Source organism: Mus musculus, chromosome 17 (genome assembly GCF_000001635.26).
Source record: "Mus musculus strain C57BL/6J chromosome 17, GRCm38.p6 C57BL/6J".
Lineage (NCBI taxonomy): Eukaryota > Metazoa > Chordata > Mammalia > Rodentia > Muridae > Mus > Mus musculus.
In genome coordinates, this window is record NC_000083.6 from 11296065 (window position 1) to 11315280 (window position 19216).

At 42.7% G+C, this 19216-nt stretch overlaps 1 protein-coding gene across 12 annotated transcripts in view; it reads left to right on the forward strand.

The window, feature by feature from the left end:
• The window catches only part of Prkn (parkin RBR E3 ubiquitin protein ligase), a 1223012-nt gene that overhangs the window by 455706 nt on the left and 748090 nt on the right, over window positions 1–19216 (forward strand). For 8 of the 12 annotated variants that reach the window (NM_001317726.1, XM_006523336.3, XM_017317572.2 and 5 more), the window contains one exon: window positions 7526–7647. In NM_001317726.1, the coding sequence (NP_001304655.1) occupies window positions 7526–7647 (122 nt within the window). Of the gene's footprint in view, window positions 1–5113; window positions 5469–7525; window positions 7648–19216 lie in introns of those variants that run through there. The other 4 variants (NM_016694.4, XM_030249894.1, XM_006523337.3 and 1 more) reach the window with 3 other exon arrangements.

Below are 19216 nucleotides of genomic sequence, written 5' to 3' on the forward strand. Positions count from 1 at the left end.
TGATTATTTCCTGCCTTCTGCTCCTCTTGGGTGAATTTGCTTCCTTTTGTTCTAGAGCTTTTAGGTGTGTTGTCAAGCTGCTAATGTGTGCTGTCTCTAGTTTCTTTTTGGAGGCACTCAGAGCTATATGAGTTTTCCTCTTAGGAATGCTTTCATTGTGTCCCATAAGTTTGGGTATGTTGTGGCTTCATTTTCATTAAACTCCAAAAAGTCCTTAATTTCTTTCTTTATTCCTTCCTTGACCAAGGTATCATTGAGAAGAGTGTTGTTCAGTTTCCACGTGAATGTTGGCTTTCTATTATTTATTTTGTTATTGAAGATCAGCCTTAGTCCATGGTGATCTGATAGGATGCATGGGACAATTTCTATATTTTCGTATATGTTGAGGCTTGTTTTGTGGCCAATTATGTGGTCGATTTTGGAGAAGGTACCATGGGGTGCTGAGAAGAAGGTATATCCTTTTGTTTTAGGATAAAATGTTCTGTAGATATCTGTTAAGTCCATTTGTTTCATCACTTCTGTTAGTTTCACTGTGTCCCTGTTTAGTTTCTCTTTCCATGATCTGTCCATTGGTGAAAGTGGTGTGTTGAAGTCTCCCACTATTATTGTGTGAGGTGCAATGTGTGCTTTGAGCTTTACTAAAGTTTCTTTAATGAATGTGGCTGCCCTTGTATTTGGAGCATAGATATTCAGAATTGAGAGTTCCTCTTGGAGGATTTTACCTTTGATGAGTATGAAGTGCCCCTCCTTGTCTTTTTTGATTATTTTGGGTTGGAAGTCTATTTTGTTAGATATTAGAATGGCTACTCCAGCTTGTTTCTTCACACCATTTGCTTGGAAAATTGTTTTCCAGCCTTTCATTCTGAGGTAGTGTCTATCTTTTTCTCTGAGATGAGTTTCCTGTAAGCAGCAAAATGTTGGGTCTTGTTTGTGTAGCCAGTTTGTAAGTCTATGTCTTTTTATTGGGGAGTTGAGTCCATTGATATTAAGAGATATTAAAGAAAATAATTGTTGCTTCCTATTATTTTTGTTGTTAAAGTTGGCATTCTGTTCTTGTGGCTGTCTTCTTTTAGGTTTGTTGAGGGATTACCTTCTTGTTTTTTCCAGGGCATGGTTCCCCGTCCTTGTATTGTTTTTTTTCTGTTATTATCCTTTGAAGGGCTGGATTCGTGGAGAGATAATGGGTGAATTTGGTTTTGTCGTGGAATACTTTGTTTTCTCCATCTATGGTAATTGAGAGTTTGGCTGGGTATAGTAGCCTGGGCTGGAATTTGTGTTCTCTTAGTGTCTGTATAACATCTGTCCAGGCTCTTCTGGCTTTCATAGTCTCTGGTGAAAAATCTGGTGTAATTCTGATAGGCTTGCCTTTATATGTTACTTGACCTTTTTCCTTTACTGCTTTTAGTATTCTATCTTTATTTAGCGCATTTGTTGTTCTGATTATTATGTGTCGGGAAGAATTTCTTTTCTGGTCCAGTCTATTTGGAGTTCTGTAGGCTTCTTGTATGTTCATGGGCATCTCTTTCTTCAGATTTGGGAAGTTTTCTTCAATAATCTTGTTGAAGATGTTTGCTGGTCCTTTGAGTTGAAAAATCTTCATTCTCATCCACTCCTATTATCCGTAGGTTCAGTCTTCTCATTGTGTCCTGGATTTTCTGGATGTTTTGAGTTAGGATCTTTTTGCATTTTCCATTTTCTTTGATTGTTGTGCCAATGTTCTCTATGGAATCTTCTGCACCTGAGATTCTCTCTTCCATCTCTTGTATTCTGTTGCTGATGCTCGCATCTATGGTTTCAGATTTCTTTCCTAGTGTTTCTATCTCCAGTGTTGCCTCACTTTGGGTTTTCTTTATTGTGTCTACTTCCCTTTTTAGGTCTTGGATGGTTTTATTCAATTCCATCACCTGTTTGGTTGTGTTTTCCTGCAATTCTTTAAGGGATTTTTGTGTTTCCTCTTTAATGTCTTCTACCTGTTTGGTTATGTTTTCCTGCAATTCTTTAAGGGATTTTTGTGTTTCCTCTTTAATGTCTTCTACTTGTTTAGCAGTGTTCTCCTGTATTTCTTTAAGTGAGTTATTTAAGTCCTTCTTGATGTTCTCTACCATCATCATGAGATATGCTTTTAAATCCAGGTCTAGCTTTTCAGGTGTGTTGGGGTGCCCTGGACTGGGCGAAGTGGGAGTGCTGGGTTCTGATGATGGTGAGTGGTCCTGGTTTCTGTCAGTAAGATTCTTACGTTTACCTTTCGCCATCTGGTAATCTCTGGAGTTAGTTGTTATAGTTGTCTCTGTTTAGAGATTGTTCCTCTGGTGATTTTGTTACCCTATATCAGCAGACCAGGGAGACTAGCTCTCTTCCCTGAGTTTCAGTGGTCAGAGCAGTCTCTGCAGGCAAGGTCTCCTCTTTCAGGGAGGTGCACAGTTATCTGGTGTTTGGACCTCCTCCTGGCCGAAGATGAAGGCCCAAAACAGGATCTTTCCCAGAAGCTGTGTTGCTTTGGCCTGTCACAGAAGCCTTTGTTTCAGTAGTCCTCACTCTCACCTGTGTAGACTACTTTCTGTGGAGTCCCGGAACCAAGGTGGCCCCCGCAGAACGTGAGGCAGAAGCCTCTCGGGCCAGGCGGACCCCTGTGCTCTCACCAGGAAGGTGGCCGGTTGTCTGGAGCCGGAAATGGCGCTGCCTCAGATGCTCTGTTGCTCTCGCCTGTCCCAGGAGCTGCTGGCCTCTGTGTTCCACACTCCCACCTGCAGGCTGCCCGCCGTGGAGTCCCGGAACCAAGGTGGCTCCCACGGAAGCTGAGGCAGAAGCCTCTCGGGCCGGGTGGACACCTGTGCTCTGACCAGGAAGGTGATCGGTTGTCTGGAGCCGGAAATGGCGCCGCCTCAGAGGCTCTGTGGCTCTCGCCGGTTCCAGAAGCCTCTGTGTTCCACACTCTCATCCGCAGACCGCCCGCCGTGGAGTCCCGGAACCAAGGTGGCCCCCGCAGAACGTGAGGCAGAAGCCTCTCGGGCCGGGCGGACCCCTGTGCTCTGACCAGGAAGGTGGTCGGTTGTCTGGAGCCAGAAATGGCGCCGCCTCAGATGCTCTGTGGCTCTCGCCTGTCCCAGGAGCTGCTGGCCTCACGAAACAGGTTTTTAACTAAGTTCAAAGTACTTCTCTTAGCTTTTGGACCATATAAAATGGAATGAAATTGAACAGAAAAATTGGACAGATAGATGACAACTGTGAATCAGTCTGAGCCTAGGGCCAATGGCATATGCAGAAAGTGCCATGAGTCTTTAGGGACTGGAAAGAGGGAGACAGTCACCTCCCAAGACCATCTTGGTAAGAGAGCCACGAGGAGAGCATCTTTTATCTCTTGAAGAGATGGCTTCCCAGAGCCTACTACCTATGGTTCTCCAGAGGGAAGGTGTCCTAGTAAAACAAAGAAGTGCCTGTGTTTGACCAGCCAAGCAGAGCAGCTCCTCACTTGTGGTCTACCTGTGACTGAAGCGGAGAGATCCTATGTCCTATGATGATTCCAGTGAGACATTATGCAGAGGATGTAAATCAGGAAGTCTCTACTGCATGGATTTAATATGGAACCACATTAGGCAAATGCTATCTATATTGTTCAGACTGGAACTGTCAATAACTTAAGGTCAGTATAGGGAAAAATAATTCTCTCTCCATATTACGTATGGAGATTTATGCCAGGCTTCAGTGGTAGTACGAATTTTGATCATGTTTCATAGTTTTAGGCCTGGTTTATGAGACATATACTCAAAAACTGTGGTCAAGCCTTTTCTGAGGGACTACCACCCAGCCCTGTCCATCAAGATCCCTGATGCTCTCCCTTTATCTGTGCCTGGATCCCTGACATGGCTTAAGGATGTTTTTCCATTGGTATGGTCTGAAAGAGACTTGTAGGGATTGTCAAGGACCGAGTCTACTCCCTATGTGGTTAGAGGATATGGCAAATAGAGCAGGTTTGCAGATAATAGCTGGAAAATGCTAATAACTCTTCAGATAGATAATAACTCTTCTAGACAGAAGTGGGCAAGAGAGAAGAAGCCATAACTACCAAGTGCCAGATAGTGTGGAAGAAGCTGGCCAAAGGCTGTGAAGAAGGACATCCCATGCTGAGACACCTGGGCCAGTTCTATGGCTTGGGACCAACACAGTTGTTCAGAAGTGACAATACAAAGTCCCAATACTTTTGTTATCTTAGATACTGTTTTATGTAGCCATCATATTTGTGGAAAGCAAAAGAAAGAATTCTTGCAATAATTTTCATTCCAGTTGGACGTTGAGGATGATGGTCAGATCGTAAAGGTGGAGATTGTCAGTGAAAATGTAAGATGGTTGTGGAGTCACATGTGGTAGAAGTCAGAGCAGAGCAGGAAGAACAGCCTTGCTGGTCCTCTGGCTGTGTAGCCTGGATCCGCCCAGGTCTCTCTTTCCTCCAAACCCAACCTTTCTGTTCTCCTTTTCTTCTTCCAACTGTATTTTCATACTAGCAGTTCAGATGAGTAGGTGGACTCCTTGGTTCGTATTGACTTCTTTGCTTAGACTTGTCTGTCTGTGTCCCTGGTGAGGGAGTGAGACTTGCCAACAGCTACCCACCTGCGGCTTTTGAAGTAAAGTTTCTTTTAAAGTTAACAAAACAAGAAAAGACCAATCCCTAGCCACATTTTCAATGCTCCATAGCCACACAGAGATACTGGTCACATATTGTTTGCATGTGTGTCAATATGGCAGATGTAGGAAGGCCTTTAAGACAGCAGAGTTTTGTTTAATGTTTTATACAATATTTAATGTATTCATGTGGAATAAATACCTGTCTTATTAAAATGATTCTTTAGCTTTTAAGCCTATTATCCCAAAATATACTAAATATCACCCTCTCTCCTCCCAGTACACTCTCCCACAGGCCCTCCCTCCATCCCTCCCTTCCCTCCTCCTCTGAGAAGGGGAGGCCCCCACCCCACCCCTGGGTATCACCACCCACTAGCACATCAAGTCACTGTAGGACAAGGTACATCCTATCCCACTGAGGCCAGACAAGACAGCCCAGTTAGGGGAATGGGATCCATAGGCAGGCAACCCATTTAGGGACAGCCCCTGTTCCAGTTGTTGCTTCTTATGTGAAAGACGACATGTTGTAAGCATAAGCCACTTCAGTTACTTTGGCTATTGAAGGAGAGACCTAGGGATAAGGAGAGCAAAAGAGATTTAAGGTCCCGAATGAGGTGGAAGCAGGAGAAGTGCCTTAGTGACTGGAGGTGCCAAGTTCCTGCTAAAGGCTTTTGAGGTCTTTCACAGAATGACTGACTACGAGTTCCAGCTGCAGGCTCATCAGTGAGGCCAAATGGGAACCCTTCCCACAAAAGTGTGAGGCGTTTGTAGTCATTACTGCGAAGTATACTCCAGGACACAGCAGAACACAGAAGCCTGCCCACCGTAAAGCATGTCACACTGCCAAAATGGTAGGAGGTCACTCTGAAAAGGGCTCTCATGGTTCACCTGAAACCCCAGCCGCTTGGCTAAATGAAACCAACAGCTTGAAATGTGCCATGGCCGGCACTGTGCTGACCATGGTCTCTGTTAGCCTGACTACTAATTGGCTGGGTGTGGCTAGCAAGGTATAATGGATTGCATGTCATCCTGCAGGATTCCGGGGCACCAAGATGGCATGCAGCAGTTTGCAACGGGTTTCTCAAGGACTTAGTGAAAGTTGAGGCAGGCAGAGGTGGAAGGGAATAGCTTCCTCCCACCCTCCACCCCCCATACATCATTAGCAGAGACAATACCACAGACACTGCTGTTGCTATAAGGGATGAGAGGAGTCTTCAGTTCCCAGCAGGTCTTAATCTCCTGTACCCACAGTGCCCTGACTGAGGCCCTGACTGACTCCCTTTTGGAAAGATTTTGCTTTCCTTCACTCATTTTTCCTGTATTTTTATTATTTAAGTTTCACAGGTGGGTTATGAAAATTGTGGGACCCAATGTTTTCCTATTGCTGCTAAGTGTTAACAGTGAGGAAAGTTGAAATCTTTCTTGGGGTTCCTTGATAAGTTCTAACAGAGATGGAATAGGGTTCTTAGCACAGATTAGAGTTGTCATGGTTCCTGTGACAATCATTTATTGTTTTATAAACATTACTGTGACGTGAACTCATAGCTATGTGTTTCAATTCTGACCCACATATATTTTATGTAACAATTATATTTGCTGATAACCATGTGATATTCACAACTAGAATATCTTGCCCACAAAGGCACTAAAGCTACAGAGAGGTGTCAAAATAGATATTTAGCATCAACACAAACATGTATTTATAGTCTGTCTTGCCTTTCAAGATGACAGCTAAGTACTCATTGCCGAAGAGCAGCCATTATAGAATATATTACAAATGCATCCGAACGTCCCTTATTTTATCTTATATTTTAGAAAGTTCTGTCAGCTACAGAATCAAAGCCGAGTAAATAAACAGCAGGGACTTCTGCTGTCTGCTCATTGTCTCTAACCTGTTTTTAGTCAGCTGTATGCATTTGGACCACCAAAACCATTCATTCATAGCCATAAAGAATGCATAGTCTTTCTAAATGTTTCTGACAAGATGATTAAAATTATAAACACATGTGTCTCACCCCCAGCAACAATTAGCTAATGATCAAAAAAGAACCTATTAAGTTGGGAAAACTTAGAAATTTAGAAAGCACTTGTCATACCCTAAGAGCTTCTAGTCAGTTCTTTTCAGACACAAAAAGCTTCAGATATCTGTAAAAGGTTCCCTTATTTTAAGGAATGGCACTTTGAGAATATTGACACTTGAGAGAAATTATTTGATTAGCTTGATCCCTTCATGTTTACCCGTTACACTTGCAAATACTGTGTTTGAATGGCAGTTGTCCAGCTAAAGAGACTGTTAACAGAATGCCAAGGTTGCACTTCTGCGCAGGCTGCAGGATCCGTTAAGCTCCATGGGACTCAGGACTCTTATTTTATGTTACTGAGTTGGGACAAGTGTTCCCTAGGAACCCGCAACTGTGGTCCGATCACTCAGGCCATGAGAGAAAGGCTGGCTTGGTTATACAGATATGATTCTAAGAGGAAAAGACCTTGAGTCTTTGCTGCTGTGTACAGAAGCATGAAATAGAATTCAGGGGCAGCGGCCTCCGAATTTTCCAGAGTCTCGGAATTGCCTGTCCTCTTCTCAGGCTTCGGCAGCGAGGAAGGCATTTAATTTCCCGGTGCTGCAAATGCTCTGGCCCAGCTCCTGGCGGCAGCGTGGGCAGCCTGTTTACTTTGATGAGTAAGTCACAGGGCTGTTGGCAAGACAAGAAGAGGACACTTTAACCCTTTTCAACATAAAACTATGTTTTCTAAATCCTTATCTCCTCCTTGAAATATTCATTCTTCTAAATTCACAAAATGTCCCAGTGGAGTTAGTATGCAGCTTGCCTCGAAGAGACTTTTATAGATGGAGTCTTGGCTCAGTCTGGACTAGCACTGATTGGGTGCTGTCTCTGCTTTCTCCCAGCAGTTAAACCCACCTACAACAGCTTTTTCATCTACTGCAAAGGCCCCTGCCACAAGGTCCAGCCTGGAAAGCTCCGAGTTCAGTGTGGCACCTGCAAACAAGCAACCCTCACCTTGGCCCAGGTAAGGAAGCAGGAGCAGTGTCCTCACAGGACTGCTCTTGCCCAGATTAATAAACGTCTCTGGGAGCCATCGTTCCATGCTTCTGATCGAGTATGACTACACCAAAAGGAAGATGTTATTCTGGGTGGCTTGATTGCTGATGGCATGCAAATTTCATGCCAAATGTAGCTTTCCCTCTGGGTTGGGTTTTTGGTTTGTTGTTGTTGTTTGTTTGTTTGTTTGTTTGTTTTTCTGCTCTGTAAGCTTCTCTGGTGCACAGCTGTGTTCCCCTGCTACACACACACACACACACACACACACACTACACCTTTTCTTTCCTTTCTTTCTTTCTTTCTTTCTTTCTTTCTTTCTTTCTTTCTTTCTTCCTTCCTTCCTTCCTTCCTTCCTTCCTTCCTTCCTTCCTTTCTTCCTTTCTTCCTTTCTTTCTTCCTTTCTTTCTTCCTTTCTTTCTTCCTTTCTTTCTTCTTTTTTCTTTTTTCATTTTTTCTTTTTCCTCTTAGCTCAGACCTGCAGAAAGGCTGGCCCAAGCCTGTTTGCAGAAGTGATGGGTTCACACTGATGGGAGTATTTTACAGAAGAGACTATGAAGTAACATCTTTGAGGTCTGAAAATGTGCCACATTTGGAAATGTGTGGTGGTAGCATGGCTGCTCATGTCAGAATACACCAGAAGGCTCATCCAGGAACAATGCACAGAGGTTGATCAATCGAGCTACAACCTACTGCTAATGATAATAAAATCCTGGCATTTGAGGAGCCTGAGCATTTGCACTGAAAACAGTGGCCTCAAAGCAAGCTCTATCTGCCATGGCCTTCTGCTTTCCTCCCTACCACCCAGCACAGCGATGGTCTCATGGTTTTAAATCACTGGGGAAGAAAAAAATAGAAACACTAACACACTGTATGACCCATGGTCGTTCTCTGACACTTCGATTCCACTGTTCATAAATAATGTTTGGTGGAACTCAGGCCACCTCCTCTGTACCTGATGCCTACAGCTGTGTGCACAGACATAGGCAGGATGGCCTGTAAAGCCTGAAGTTTGCATCTGGAAGAAAGCTTGCCAACCTTTGATATAAAACACTAGGGTACCTGTTCTGTGGGTTCCATGCTACCTCAGTGGAGTTATGGATGGGAAGTGGAGGTGGAGGAAGCCCTGAGTGTGTAAAGTCCTGTGTGAAGGTGTGTTGTTGACATGAGCTGGCCATGCCAAGGACCCCCTTAGACTCATGGGAAAATGGCAAAGCTATCCCATCCATGCAGTAAGGCTCATAGGAAGAGTAAAACCTCTCTCTGGTCCGTGTTGACAGTATATAGAAAATATCTACTGGTGTTGTCTTCTCCCTGGATATTTATGTCCTGAAGACTACACCCCTACTGAGATTAACTAAACATGTTTCCTTGATCCAGTTGTGTACCCACAACCCTGCCTCCTAATTACATACATTCATCTATATGTAATGACCTCCATGTTAGTTGTTCAATGTATATTATAAACACGGAGCTTCTACAGTCCTGTGGCTTCTCCATCAGAGAGCTCAGTCCATCTGATCTCAGCTTGTCCATGTGTCCATGTGTCTGTATGTCTCTGTGTTTTATCTCTTCTTCATTCCCTCACTACCTCAGTCAACTCTGTCCCCAGAGCTGTGCGGGATGTGGCAGCAGACTGTGCTATGGATGTGGCCCTGGACAGTAGCATTAGGGACATCTGGTCACATAAAAGCACCAAGGTCAAGAGAGTCAGGTGCTCAGCTATGCATGAGTACCCCCAAACCTGCTAGAGACACCAATGATGAGGGCCACTCAAAGTTCACTGTGCAGGCAATGGGGAGACAGGGCAAGTGCTGATCAATGGTAATAGCGATGAATTACTTAAGACATTTAAAATTATCCCAAATAAAGGAGAAACAATGGTACAATGACTCAGACCTGTGTTTCCATTGTATCTGGGATGCAGTATCTTTATCTAAATAATGAAATCCACTGAGAAGCTGTATCATTTCATCTGAAGCAATTGCCACAGACTCTTCTCTAGAGTTCTCACTGAACAGGGCTCCTGACTGGGAGCATGTTGTGCGGCTCCAGCAGAAGTGTTCCTTCTACCTGCTTCCTCTTTTCTGCACTCATCCTGATGGCTTCCAGTGGTGGAGATGCCCTCACTTCCTGGGGAGCCTGAATTTGAGCAGGACCAGCAGCAATTGAACTCTTTTCATGCATTGCATCATTTATTTCATAGGAACATTCCAAGTTAAGTGTTGTTAGTAATTCCAATTTTGATTTGAGAAAGCTGAGTCTTAAAGGGATCCAGTCATTCACCCACGAGAACTAGAGCTTGGGAGCTGGGAATTTGTACCTAGATTGTTTTGTCTAGACTGGTAAACTCTCAGGACAATTTTTCTTTGTATGTGTGTGTGAGTCATATATAGCACACACACACAGACACACACACACACACAAAGGATCACACACACACACACACACACACACACACACACTCATCATAGAAATCAGGAAGGTGATAAAAAGTGATATTAGGCCTGGGGTGGTATGGGAGGGGAGGATCTGTGGAGAGGTCCAGACTGTAGAATTAGTTAATAGTCTGCAAACTATGGAAGGGGACTCATTGTGGCTAAATGTTCTGTTTGTATGAATCAAGAGAATCATAAACAGGCAGTTCCCTGTGTAACTTGTCATTTGAAATTGTGCTCTATGTGGGACAAACAGAAGACACAAATAAAACCCCCAACATAAACAATAGCAGATCCCTGTGGTATGTGTCTCTCAGTGTGCCCAAGCAAAGCAGAGCATGGCAGGTTCTGCATGGCATGTTGGTGCTAGATGCTGACCAGAGTCTGGATGAAGTAAGCAACCTGGAACAGTCAGACAGGCAGTCCGGTGCTCAGCTGAAAAACAACTATAGAGCCAGAATGCCTGGGAGTGTAGACAGTTCTGTGTGTCAACTTGGAGGCAGCCATTCACTGATATGACATTGTGTATCTTTGGCTGTAGGGAGACTATATCAGTATAAAGAATGCTGAGAACAGTATTTAAAACACATCTAAACATGTCACCCCTTATTGCCGTTATTCCCTCACCACTCACATACATACTTACTTACATGTGTATATGTGTATCTGCAAGTTGGTATGAGAATCTGGGCTTTAGCAGATTCCTTCCAGAGAAACAAAGGCTCTCTCTACCTCACTGGTTCAGAGGCAGCTGGGTTCCTCCTGTGAGTGGCAGTCTCAGCCAACATCCCAGCACTCTGTTCTCCAGGACCATTCCTGGGAGCGATGGCGTGTGAGTCTCACCCCATGGGCTGTCCCCAGGACTGAGATTTCCCCATTCTCCCCATTGTTTTGTTCTCCTTATGCTGCTCATCATCCCTCATGTGCTTTGTGTGGTCAGGTGACCTGTCACTGTTTCCCACTTTATCCTAATCAGCTCTCCCTGTGTCTGACCCATAGCACAGCACAAAGCGGGTAACATTGAAGGGTACAATCCTTTTCTTGAGATTCCACACATTGACTTCATAGATCATAGAAACCCTATCTGGCATCTTAGAATCTATCGGCCCTCTTCGGTTATGATGTGCTTGCAGTGGGCTTGTTAGTTTCCTTCCTTGGGTTTTTCCATCTGTAATTTCCTCTGATTTTTACGACACATTTACAAAGTAGGATGTGTCTAACAAAGAGACTTCATGAGGCTAAGCGAGACCCCAGTGTCACACTTTATCAAATACTGGAACCAGGAGTAAAAAACCTTCTCTGCTCTGCCCACAGCCCTGGCCTTTCCCAGCATAGACTACTTCCTGTGCAAACGCATCATATGCAGTCTGTTATTTAACCACTTTCTACATACTAAATGATCACTGAAAACACCTATGGAAAATATTCTTAAGAATTTAGAGAAAATGGAAACAGCATAATTTAAAGATGTTCCTCTTCACCCATATTTCACATGTAGTGTAACTGGTCCATAGCAGAGGAGATCGGATTGGATGCTTCCGTTTTGTGATTGGTAGACACTGGAGCTGCTGCTTAGTCTGCAAGCTCCACTGTGGCACTGATGGAGCAGGTGCTGTGTTGTGCCAAGGAGGATGACTTCAATAAATAATAGTCACCTATTAGGTTTCATTTTTCCAATTCTTTATAAAAAAAATACCAGCGGTTGCACACGTCTTCTGTTAATAAAAATAAGAAACATGAGATCACATGCAAGTGACAAATTGTGATAAATTATTGTGTGGTTCATTTGAGAATATCTGGGGAGGTATTATATTTTAGAGGAGAAAAAAATGATTCATCTTAGCCACCTGAGTTACTTTTGAATATATGATTTCATTTCTCTTGTCTAGAGAACTCTATCTGGAAAGAGCTGTGTGTGTGCCTGAAGCACATCTTTGTGGTCACCTCTACATATTGTGTTGTTATTAGAGACTCATTAATAATGCATCTTCTCTACTCTACTTACATCGAGCACATAGCAGCACTGGGACTTACACATTTAATATGCTGCCCCTGACACACTGACAAAGAAGATGGACATTAGCCACTTCTGTCCTGAAGGGAAATTGGAGTCTGAGGTTTTGACATGACCTTGCAAGTGAGTTGAGAATCAACTCACACACCAGGTTCTCTACCATTTCCAAATCAAAATATCCTTTTCATTTCACGGTGACCTTGACCAGAGTTTCAACTAGATGGAGATACCCTTTAGAAATGTGAGTACTGGCTGGAAAAGAGTGAGCACAGCTGATTGGAAAAACATGGCAGGCATTCAATTTTTCAACTACTCTTTCAAAGATTACCCACTTGGGGCCATGCAGGAATGAGACAGGGGTGAGCCCGGCAGGGGTTGCCCTGTGCGTTGCGATTGTTTCTGATTGTATTTTTGAGCAGTTAAATGGGTAATTTAAAGTGACTCTTGCCACTGGCTCAAAGATTTCCCTAGGACCCTGATGGAGTCAACCAAAGCATTCTCAGGGACATTATGACCTTTAACACTTTGCCTGGACTGGCGACTTCAGCTAAAAGTAGCTGCTGGTGGAGAGAGCTCTGTTGTTCCAAAGGATGATCTGGACTCCCTGTGGGCTGTGTGTCACTAATCCTGATGGATCTGCTTTCCTTTGTTCGTGAAGCACCAGATCCACTCTCAGTACTGCCCACATTCCTCAAGAAAAAGGCATTGTATGATGGGAAGAAACAGACTCATCTAATTAGAAATAAGCTTCAAATACGCAAAAGCTTATTTATAGAGTCAAGTCATTGTCTCCAGTCATACTTGGAGGATGGAGTACATGCAGCCATGAGCTGAAAGAGGGAACAGGTACACACATGTTCCCTTGGAGCAGTTGCCTCAGAGCAAAGTCCACTCAAACCTTAGTTTCTGATTAAAGCTACACATGGAAAATCTCGCTGGAGCCCACTCCAGGTTGCCAGGTTGCCAGCATTATCCACCACTGTATCTCTTTGTTTGCACTCAGTTTGTTAGTCTTAAAATTAATCAGAAGCCAGGAGATTACTACAGCCAGAAAGTTTGGATAATATTTCCCCCACAATCACTATAATTACTTTATCTCAAAAAGAACTTTATCTTTGCCACCCTAATGAGATAGTCTGCCTCAGAATAGCATTAAAGCTAAAAGGTTTCTGATGAGAAATGGTGCAATAAATAGAAAAAGATGTAAAGTGCCTGGCATGATGGATTTTGTTTAAAATTGGTTTATAGATTAGGCAAAATTTATGTGAGGAAATTTATTAAGAAATATAGTTTAAATGTATAATCATTCTTAAACTTAATATTTGCTACAGATTAATTGTTGGTCAGGAGTCTCCTTGCCTGAGAAGCTGCACACATCTTTGGAAAGAATTATAGGCTGGGGTTATATCTAAGCTCACTTTCTTCTCTACCTTCAACATCAGACATTATTGCCCCAGAATGCGATTCTCTTGTCTTGGTGGCGTCAGACATGTCTTAGGTTCTAGAGTGCAAAAAAGATGCTCTGCATTCAACCACATACTTCCTGAAGTCTATCTGATGTATTTTGTGTGTACCCGAGTGACAACTATGCCTGGCAACTATGCCTGCATCCCTGTGGGCATAGTGTTTGCTAGGAGGCCTACATAAAAGAGCTCTGTGTGTGGCTTCATCTCCTGGCAGCTCAGCACTCAAGCCAGTGAACACATGCAGCCCTCATGTGTCTACAGAGCAGAGGCCGAGGCAGTGCTGGGCTCACCTCAGCCTCTCAACCCACAGTTTATTCTGCCTGAGCTTTCTCATTCCTCAGTGTGCTTCTGCCCTGTGATTTCCCCAACTCAGCCCATTTAGTTTTGCTCTCCATGGTGCTGATCTGGTCTATTTACTGATATATTGAGGAAAAATTACAAGACAAAGAATACATGGTGTCCCAGGAGTTCTGAAAAGCTCAGAGCACATTGTTCATGACATCATATACACATACATGTGTGTGCATATTTATATACACATGTATGTATGCATGTATGTAACCACTTAGAAGCTTTATCAAGAACTGGGCAAATAGGAATAGATCTATAGTGCAGTGAGTTAATTTATTTGTTCTTTGGTTAAGAAGTAAATTACTTTAAAACTTCACTGGGGAAACAAACAGAATTTAGCAGTCTTGTACCATAGTAGATCTTTTGTCAATGTTTTGTTTTGTTTTGTTTTTTTTAAAAGCCAAGGGTATTACCCCACAATAATAAACTGTGGGAGATTAGGGAGTCACACTGAAAATGCTCTTCCTGAGTTACGCAGGTCGTTCTGCTCCAGACTGATATCTGTCTGAGCATTGTTTACAGAAGCCTTTGTACTTCCGCATGCAAGCCTTTCCCGCCTGGGAATATCAAGCCCCCTGCATAAATGTGTCATTAAACATATGGGAAATGGAGAGGTTAATTGCCTTTCCTTGTGTCACACGGTGAGAAGGAAACCAAACCGAGAATGAATTCTGGGGAACTGAGACAGAAGTCTGCACCGACAGCGCCTGCATTGAGTTCCATGAGCTTTCTTAGCAGGACACAGGGAGCCCCGAGACCTAACTTGCAGCGTCTTCCTGAAGACTCAGTCTTATCCGACTGCACTTCCTGAAGCAGGATCAAGATTCAGGTAGAGGATAAGAGGTGAAACATGGGGATCTCCTTCAGTGCAGTGAGGAAAGGCTCATATATTTAGAGAGTAAAACCGTGGGAAGGGGGAACAGTCAGATTGGGAATTTTTAAATGACTATCCAGCCAAGTCACTCTGCTTTAATGTGTCATACCAATGAAGCCAGAACCACAGAAACCAGGCCACACAAATCTCTGACTATCATTACCATCATACGATCATGTATTTATGTGTTTGAACTAAGGGTTCTCCCAAACAGTATCAAATAATTCTATTTCTGGTTAGCGTCAGAATTACACTACATTTTTTTCTGCACTATAAATCATCAGTTGGCAGGAAGAATTTCATATTCATCTAGAAAGCCGTTCTAATAACTATGTACTGACCTACTTGCCTATGAAGTGACCTGCAATTAAAATAATCAGGCATGGCCAGAATTGAAAACTGGCATCATCAGTTTAGAGACACACAACTCTCCCCTTCCCCATGAAAATCATGAAAACCCAGGCCACTATTTAAAGTAGTTTTGGTGAAGGCCAGCATAAACAAGTGTCATATTATCTACAGACTGGACAGTGTTGCTGTAAGCAGATAAACTTTCCATAAATCCATGCAATGGGAATACAATTCAAGCTCCTGGGATTAGAGTGTGACCAAAAGTCTAAAACAGACCTTGTTCCTCAGGTATCCCTGTATTCATTCACCACAAGATTCAGTTCCAAAAGTATGGGAGCCTACCTCGACCGCCTCTGTACCTCACATAGTACAGAACACATAGTATGCAGATAGTCCACAAAAACTTGATCAAAGGCTTCTTAGTCACTACTTGCCTTGGCTTATCAATAATCTTTGATCAGAAATGGTTTTTGTAGTTATCCTATCTAAATCCCTAGTCCTGATAGAACAGTTTTGGTTGCATGGTTTCGCTAGCTGGACATATGATAGAGAACTCTCACCTCTTCTTCAATCCCCCAGACTTTCACTGTTCTCTATAACAACTTTCTCTGTTTCCCCCCTGTGCTTTCAAGGACATCTTGGGCAGAATGGAACGTGATCTTGGCATAGCTCTTCCACATTCTTCATTGGGAGCACTCAATATGTCTTTTGTTTAGATTAAGCTTGGGAACACAGCCTAAGGCCAGCATGTCTGTCCTAATCAAGTACCTCACCTCTCAGAGCTTCTGGGATATGACCCAAACCAGACCTGAGCTCAACGACCATGCTTGATGAGTCTGCCCTATAACAGCTGTACCGTGGTCTCTCAGTCATCCTAATAAGTTTTTCCCTTTTGATTTAAAATGCAGTGGGTTTCCTATTGTGGGATAAGCCATCTCTAGTAAGGCAATTTTTTATACACACTGGTTGTTGAGAGTTTTAGAATTCGCACCATGTTCCTGGCAAGCTGTGTAAGGGAATTGTCTGCACATTTCCCTAGCTTTTGCTATGATCTTAAAATTGCTCTAAAAATTCAAGTCTATTCCAAATTATAGAGCATGTTTCAGATTTGTGATTTGCATATAGAACCCAGCCTTCCCTTGCTTGTTAATATCTATTGCATTTGGTGCTCCAACTGACACTTGAAATGTACTAATCTGTTATATAAGCTAAGTCTGTAGACCATTTAAGAGTTAAAGGCTGTTTTCATTCTCAACATCTTTATTGATATGCTAATCATGTGAATTTGGAATGATGGGTATCACGGTGGTCATTATATTACCTGGGAAAAGTATATGCGATTCTAAGATGGGCAAGGGTTCCTAGAGGGCCATCATTATCCTTAGCATGCCACACTTCCTAAGCTCCCTGAGGCATTTAGAATATTTTAGATGTGCAGGATCACTGCCATCCTTTCCTTATAAGATGTTCTTCTATTTCCTTTGATTTATGTTTTGGAGCTCCCATCTTTGCTGGGGCCAGGGATGCCACTGACATGTTCTTTGCTTAATGTCATGTTAAAGCTGTTCCGACCATCTATTAAATTCCATCTCAGAGTATGGAGATAATAAAAGCTGAAAATGAGCTGAAATGTTGGACCTCTGATAACACAGAGCTGCTGTTCTTTAGACTAAGTTATATGCAGTAGTCATTCCTAGGGATAGAAGGCTTTTCAAATAGCTTATCCTGAAGGACACAGGGAATACTGGGCTCTCACTATCCTAACATGAGTGCTGTCCCCTTCTTATTGTTTGTTTAGAAGACAGAGAAAACTTTTCATAATGACTTGGATACATTTTAATTTAGACCAGTATGCTCAGCCATGAGGTTTTATTTCCTTTACTTAGAAAACTATAATTTTCCAGAGACTGGAGATAAATTGCTCTTGATACTTAGTTCCGTATTTAATTCCAATGTGTTGCTTCCTAGGAAACATTTTTAAGTTATCCAGTACAACTTAAAATTTAGTGAGCACTCATTTTCAAATGAGTGTGTGTTATATTGAGCCTGGAAATTTTGGATGAGCTCAGAAAAAAATCTATAACACTGGAAAATATAGTTTAGGTGAAATATATTAAATTAATATCACAAACTGAGGAAAATGCCAATTTATGTGTTCAGAAGCCCAATACGAATTTCACAACAAAACCAATTTCACCTTTATTGAATGAGGTTGTGATAAGGCCAGGAAAAGCAGAAGACCTGGGTGGACAGCAGTGCTCTTTTAATCACAAGCTATGTGTAAGTTTTGAAATAAATGTTTCATTTAGGAGACAGAACTGATACCATTAGCAAATAGGGGAAATTGGTTTTCTTCCAATTTCTTGGAGATTTACAGGTGAGTCCTGTTCAGATCCATCAATTCTGAATCTTCACAGTACGTAAGGATCTGGGGCAAGGGGTGTCAGGATGGAAGAAGGGTGGCAGAAGAGTGAGGCCAGCTCAAAGCGGGAGATTCCGGAAGGCTGAGCAGGGATGAGCTGTAGCTAGTCCTGTTTATTGCTTTCCTGGGTAAAGCTAGTGTTTTCAACCAGTCTATTTTGTTGTTGAGTGTTTGGACTGACTGGCTAGATGGGTAAAGCAGAAGGCCTTAGGGGCATGCATTAATTAGTACAACTTGCTTCATGGCTGAACTGCCCAGCATGGCAGCCACTAACCACACATAGGTCCTAAGATCTTAATAAGTTTAAAGAAAAGGAAACTTTCAGCTCCCCAGCCACTGCAGCCATAGGTCACAGTTCCAGAGAATCTTGTGAGTTGTGGCTAGTGCATTAATTATTCCAAGCCCAGCATCATGGGAAACACTCTAGGATTTCACAGGATTAGGGAACACTGGTTTGATCTGTTGGGTAGACCTATCTATCTGTACTTTATTAATTCTAAGAACATTTTCTTAACACTAAGCAGACAGAAGACTAGGGAAAGAAAAGAGGTGAGTGACTTGGCCACCACAAAAATGAAGAGTGTAGTGGGTGCTGAAGATGGGAGTACACAGCACAGTACATCCAATACCAGCAAAACTTGATGGTTAATGAGTCCAGTGGTTAGAAATGAGGCATTGCCTTGGGCACTCAGCCAACAGCAACAGGGTCTGTTGACACCATAATCAGGGTTGTTGTTTTGACAGGTTTTTGCATTGCCCCATGTTGAGCCTCTGAACACTAAGCTGCCAAGTAAGGATTTTGGATCTTGTAAGACCGAAGCTTTCATCGGTCATTCCTGCCCATACTGAAGCAGGAAATGGGCTGGATTTCTAATCAAGCATATCACACTGAGCTATGTACATAATGATTTGGAGAAAGGTTTTAGACATGGAAAACCCCATAGGCCTTGTGAGGACCCCAAAGGTCTTGTGAGGACCTTTCTCTCACTCAACATCCACAGAGTAGTAATTCAATGTTGCCAGAACAGAAGATCCTGAAAGGCCTGAGCTAGCCAGGTGTGTCCTGTGTGCATTCCTTATCTGTAGGAACTATGTTAGGTCACTTTGGCTGCAGCCTTAGTTTGTGACAGAAGTCCAGATTATCCAGAGGATCTTATTAGCTCTCCACTCCCGATGGTTTTGCACCTGAATAAAGGCCACCTTCCTAGGCTGCTTGAGATCTTTAGTGAGTGAACATTCCACGCCTCTCAGCATTTAAAAGCCGCAATGCCGTGTTGGGTGCATAGGCATAAAACCTCATCGTCCTGGAAACTTCTGATTGTAGAAAATGCTATTTTGCCATGAAAGTAGATGTACATGAGACCAATGCTCTTGAAATGTTTCCTTTACTAATTCTTTCTCCAATTTTGGAGAAAACCATCCATATTAGGTTTTCAAATAGTCGAAGAAATTATCAAAAATGACATAAATAATAGGTTTTTAAACATGGGTGTAGTTTTTAGCAGTCTTTGTTTTTGCATATTTTCAAGTGATACAATAATATCACACTATAAATTAAAGACAAATAACATTTTGAGTTAAAGTTGCTTAAGTCTTCCTTCGGATTATTGTAATTTACCATGAC